This window comes from Garra rufa, chromosome 13 (genome assembly GCF_049309525.1).
Source record: "Garra rufa chromosome 13, GarRuf1.0, whole genome shotgun sequence".
Classification (NCBI taxonomy): Eukaryota; Metazoa; Chordata; class Actinopteri; order Cypriniformes; family Cyprinidae; genus Garra; species Garra rufa.
In genome coordinates, this window is record NC_133373.1 from 23,592,912 (window position 1) to 23,599,203 (window position 6,292).

General features: G+C 35.8%; 1 protein-coding gene across 1 annotated transcript in view; it reads left to right on the forward strand.

Annotated features, from left to right (window-relative positions):
- The window catches only part of syne1a (spectrin repeat containing, nuclear envelope 1a), a 187,692-nt gene extending 185,659 nt beyond the window's left edge, over positions 1 to 2,033 (forward strand). The window contains exon 145 of the mRNA XM_073852751.1: positions 1,081 to 2,033. Coding sequence (XP_073708852.1) covers positions 1,081 to 1,342 — 262 coding nt within the window. The 3' untranslated portion in view covers positions 1,343 to 2,033. The remainder of the gene's footprint in view (positions 1 to 1,080) is intronic.
- Positions 2,034 to 6,292: the final 4,259 nt, after the last annotated feature.

The window sequence follows — 6,292 nt, forward strand, 5'->3', positions numbered from 1 at the left end:
TTTTTTTTTTAATCCAGAGAACAGCGAAAACAGTACAATTGTGAAATATTTTTACTATTTAAAATAACTGTTTTCTATTTGAATATATTTTAAAATGTAATTTATTCCCATGATTTGAACGCTATATTTTTTAGCATCAATACTCCAGTCACGTGATCCTTCAGAAATCATTCTAACATTCTAATTTGCTGCTTGAAAACATTTATTATTATAATTATTATGTTGAAAACAGCTGAGTATAATTTTTTTCAGGTTTCTTTGATGAATAGAAAGTTCAGAAGAACAGCATTTATCTGAAACAGAAATCTTTTGTAACTTTAGAAATGTCTTTATCATCACTTTTGACTAATTTAAAGCATCCTTGCTGAATAAAAGTATTAATTTCTATCATTTCTTTTCCAAAAAATGACACTGACTCCAAGCTTTTTAATGGTATAGTGTATAATGTTACAAAAGCTTTTTTATTTCAGATAAATGCTGATCTTTGGATCAAAGAATCCTGAAAAAATGTACTCAGCTGTTTTAAATATTGGTAATAATAATAATAATCAATGTTTCTTGAACAGCAAATCAGCGTATTAGAATGATTTCTGAAGACTCATGTGACACTGAAGACTGGAGTAATGATGCTGAAAATGTAGCTTTGAAATCACAGGAATAAATTACATTTTAAAATATATTCAAATAGAAAACCGTGATTTTCAATAGTAAAAATATTTTTAAATTTGAGTGTGTTCTGTATTTTGGATCAAATAAATGCAGGCTTGGTGAGCAGAAGAGACTAATTTGAAAAAAAAAAAAAAACATTAAAAATCTTACTGTTCCAAAACTTTTGACTGGTAGTGTGTATATAGCTTAGATTTTTATTTCAGATTTAACTTTAGTCATTTTTTTAGTAATGTTTTTCATTTAATTTTTACACTTTTGAATAGATTTAGTTGTAGTTACAATAAAAAGATGCTTTTTAAAAAACAAATCCCCTTTTCACTAAATAGTAGAGGTTCTCTGCTACTCACAACATTTGTGTGTGTCATTATCATTTTTAAGTTTATTCTGATGTATTATTCTGATGTTTTTTAGGTTGCCCAGCGGTTCTGGCTGCGTTTCGTCTCGCTCTGGTTCCTCCGGGTCCAAAGGTGGCGCTGCTGTGGCTCGCTGCCAGCCCTTTCTGCTGCGAGTGCTCCGGGCGGCTCTGCCACTGCAGCTCCTACTGCTGCTCATAGTGGGCCTGACCTGTCTGGTGCCCATGACTGAGCAGGATTACAGCTGCGCCCTCGCTAACAATTTCGCCCGCTCTTTTCATCCCATGCTCCGCTACACCAATGGCCCACCGCCTGTATGAGCAAGAGGACGCTTTACCAATGCCTTCATCTGGTTCATATTACACTGCAGGACACAGACAGACTGGACTAGTGTTAGCCAAAGCTGATAGTTCCTGTTCCTCCTGTACAGTTGCTGCTGCTAATTTCATTTTTCAACTAAACGGTGTACTATTGAACTCATTGCAATGTAGACTAGTGTTGGACAGCCAAACTGGTTAACCGTTTCTGTCCCAAGGAAACAGAAGAAAAACTATGAAATCGTATATAATTATGTACTTAACAGCACTGACATAAGCATAAGGTACTGCACTTATACCGTCCAAGAAAATGGCCAAAATGATTTGCTTCGGCTAAGGAAAAGTGTTTTATTTTTATTTTTTTATTATTTAAGATTGTAGAAAAAATTATTTTCAATATTATTTAAAGAAGATTTTGCATGGCAGTTCAAATTTTATTTTTATTTCATGGCATGGAGTTCACTTTTTATTTTTTGTCCAGAAATGTAAAACAGTCACTGATGTAGCTCTATGAGAGATGCGTGCTTTTTATTACCGTTATCTACTTACTGTATCTTAATTTGTGTGTTACGACAATGACAGTGTCACAAAAACATTATGATTACAATGTCTATGCCTATTTATGTATGTACAGTTTGCTAATGCTGACAATAAAGACACATCTTTTCATTTAATATATATATATATATATAAATTCTGCTAATCTGCCCTTCATCATTTTTTTATCTCTGTTTTCATAATTAATTAAGCCAAATAAACATTTTCACATTTAGGTTCTTCAAAATTAAAACACATACTGTACAAATCATAACATTTAAGTATCAAATGTAATAGCTGATAAATGCAATGTACAAGTCTACTGGACTATGATCAAACACATTCACAGATTTGATGAAAAATATGACAATCTAGTCAGTTCCTGCATACCAGTGATTATAGTGTTTTCACAACTTGCCATCAGTCGGCCATATTGGCGGCACTGGATGTACCAAATGCCACTGAACCAAATGAAACCTGCATATTTTCCTGATTATTGCTGTGAAAATGGTCAATTATTGTCATGTTTTGGGCTGTACTAATCGGTCAGACCGGGAAAAACATTTGGAGTACTATAGACTGCCAAACGTTATAACAAATCAAGGAGAAGAGTGCAAAAAACTGTCTGAGGAACAAAAGGTGTTTGTGGTTGGCCAAACTGAACTGGATTTCCAGGGCAAGAATCTTGACAACATTCGTGTTTGTTCTTATCATTTCCAGTCAGGTAGGTGAAATATTAGGCTAATGTCTTTACCACCTATTAACTTTAGTCTGTCAAAATTTTGCACCCTTTCCTGCTCACTAAGTACTTCTCTATATGATTTAGCAGCTTCCACACGTTTTATTCCCATGGTTTAGACAGCATAAACTAGCAGAACAGCACATTCAGTCCATGCTGTTGTTTACATCTGAGTATCGCCAATATGGCTGCGCATCCGGGTAACTGACCAAATCGTGATGTAAGTGCAAACCCTCTATAGGCCGTTATTCATTTCAAGCCTTCACAATGCTTATAAAAATCGGCATTAACATGTCTGTTTAAATGCCATAAAACAATGACAGCATAGAAATACAGCAAAAATAGGATTTAACATTTTGTCATATTAACCAACCAATAAGCAAACAACTTTGCACAAAAAAGATGCTATTAATGTCACCACTAATGTCACTGAACATTTTCCCCCATTTGAGTTAAAATTACATATTTGCGTATTAAAAATAGAGCAGTGATCTTTATTTATAAATATATCTGATTGCCAGAATAAACCATTATTTTTTTTTTGTTCCAAGCGTAACACTTCTCCTGTTTTTTTTTCACACTTTATATTTTATTGTTTATGTTACATTATATTAAGCGCTGCTTGTAATTATACATAACTAATTGTTATTGCTATAATGCATATAATAATAGTAACACGTATGCTGCATTTAAACAAGAAGTTCACTTCCAAAAAAATTTTCAGGATAATGTACTCACCCCCTTGTCATCCAAGATGTTCAAGTCGTGAAGAAATTATGTTTTTTGAGGAAAACATTTCAGGATTTTTCTCCATATAGTGGACTTCCATGGGTGCCCAGAGTTTGAACTTCCAAAATCTAGTTTAAATGCAGCTTCAAACGATCCCAAATGTGGTTGTAAACAATCCCAGCAGAGGAAAAAGGGTCTTATCTAGCGAAGAGATTGTAATATAAAAATAAAAATAAAAAATTATATACTTTTTAACCTCAAATGCTGGTCTTGTCTTGTTCTGCCTAAACTCTTGTTTTTTTTCTGGTTCAGGACAGTTAGGGTATGTCGAAAAACTTAACAAAAAAGGTAATACAGCGATGTAGGATGATTTTGAAGAAAGAAAATTAGATGGGAGTTTTTCGACATACTCCAACTGCCTTGAATCGAGAAAAAAAAACAGAGTTCAGGCAGAGCAAGACAAGACGTTTCTTCAAAACTGATCGTTTTGCTAGATAAGACCCTTCTTCCTCGGCTGGGATCATTTGTAGCTGCATTTAAACTGCATTTTGGAAGTTCAAACTTGGGGCATCATAGAAGTCTACTATATGGAGAAAAATCCTGAAATGAATTCCTCAAAAAACATAATTTCTTTACGACTGAAGAAAGAAACACATGAACATCTTGGATGTTCTTCTTCAAGGCAGTGTTGCCAAGTCCGAGGTTTCCCTGCGGAATTGGATTACTTTAGCCTCGTTCAGACTGTCAGCCCAAATCCGATTTTGTCTAGATCTGGATGGAATCAGATTTGAATAACTGACTGTCCACACAGTCATATCGCAACTGTTCAAATCCGATTTGTGTGTCCATAAGCGTTCTTTCGTTTTACGGAATGTGTGTTGGTTTCTATGGCAATGCCGTTGCGTTATTATGCCAACGCTAAAAACAATAACAGCATTACAGTTTGCAATATAGATGCTGTCTTGCGATATGACAATGTTGCCGTCGCGCTGGATTATATTTTGTCTTCTAAAGCAGCGGCAGAAACGCAGGAAGCTGGAATGTGCGACATTATTCTGTGCTGCCGTCTCTACTGGTATCAAAACTCAAAGAGGTGCGTATACTAGCTGTATATTGTCTTTTCCCGCTTGATTTGCAGTTCGCAACACAAGCTTGTTTCTGCAAAGACTTTTGTTATGTTTTCCACAAAAACGTCTGACGTGTTTACGTTTTATGTGGCATGAAAACGTGAAAAAGCAGAAATCCGATTTGAATAGGATTCCAAACCACATACGAATGAAGCTCGAAACGGATTTGACCAAATCAGATTTCATGTAGTTCGTTGCTGTTCAGACTAAGTTACCTAACTATGATCGGATTTCAATCGGATTTGCATACAAATCGGATTTGGGCTGACAGTCTGAACGAGGCTTTTAACACTGTTGCCACGGGTTGTAGCGTCCCTAATAGCGTAATAAAATCCCCCCGAACACAACTTTTACTGGGGGACCCCTTTCAAAATGTAATTGGGCTAGTTTTGATTAGCAATTGGGCGGGGTTTGTTGTGAAAACCTGGCGACCCTGATTTAAGGTAAAACTTGAGTTCAGATTTGACAGTGAAATGCAAAATAACCTCGACTGTTTTTAATACAGTACCTGAATAATCATTGGTAACTAAAGTTTAAGCAATTAAACAGTTTACCTGCAGAAATGCTAGTTTATGATATTCATAAGCCACCTGCTCTCGACCTTTTATTATTTATTTTTTTATGTGGTTGTTTGTTTAGTTAGCTTAAAGGCACAATATGTAAGACATTTAAAATACCCAAAAACCACTAGAACAGTATTATATATTTTGTTAAATTGTGCACTTAAATTGTGTTTCCAAGAATGTTTAAATCAAATAAAGATTTTAACTAGTGCATTTGACCATGTCATTGCCTCGCCATATACGTTCAATTTCCGTAGAAAACATTATTTGGAAACACCAAAGATGCTTTAATATGTTATGCGTTTTATTAGACAGGTGACGAACACACAGTGTAGCATTATAACAGTACGTTCAACACACTTAAATGTATCTAGTATGATAAAACAGAGATGATTTTTCCTTCATATGCATGACCGGAAGGAGCAGAAGCGGTCGACTGTGGCATAATAATGTGTCGCGCTTTTCGCTTCAACAGCTTTCAGCCCCACCCTGCTTCATACTACAGTGACGTTAATTAATCTTTAATATATTAGCTCATCCATGAACATGATTTCTGGCTAAGTCCCATCGGATTGTATCCGCTGTGGGGATAAAGATGACAACTCTTTAATTTTTTTAAATGAAGATGACAACTCCCTTGATTCCACACTTAATCACAGCGTCATTAAACTACGCGTTTGTTTGTGTTTGGAATATGCGCCCTCTAGCGGCGACAATTACATATTGTGCCTTTAAAGGGACAGTTCACCCAAAAATGAAAATTTGATGTTTATCTGCTTACCCCCAGGGCATCTAAGATGTAGGTGACTTTGTTTCTCTTCAGCAGAACACAAACGTAGATTTTTAACCAAAACCGGTGCAGTCTGTCAGCCATATAATGGCAGTGGATGGGCACCAGACCTTTAAAAGTAAAAAAAACATGCACAGACAAATCCAAATTACACCCTGCGGCTCGTGACGATACATTGATGTCCTAAGACACGAAACGATCGGTTTTTGCGAAAAACTGAACAGTATTTATATAATTTTTTTCCTTTGATACACAGCCAGGTCCATCTCCCCTGAGCACGAGCTCATCATCCGGCTCGTTACACGTGTACGCGCTCTGATGTAGTATACGCAAATGCCGGAAGCGATCTGTCACATGTATACGACACTCATTGTTTATACAGTGCACAGAGATTGTGGGTATAGCGGCTATTCAAAACGGTAATTACTTGAGCTTATCCTGATTGTTCAAACTGATTTAAAGCTAAAG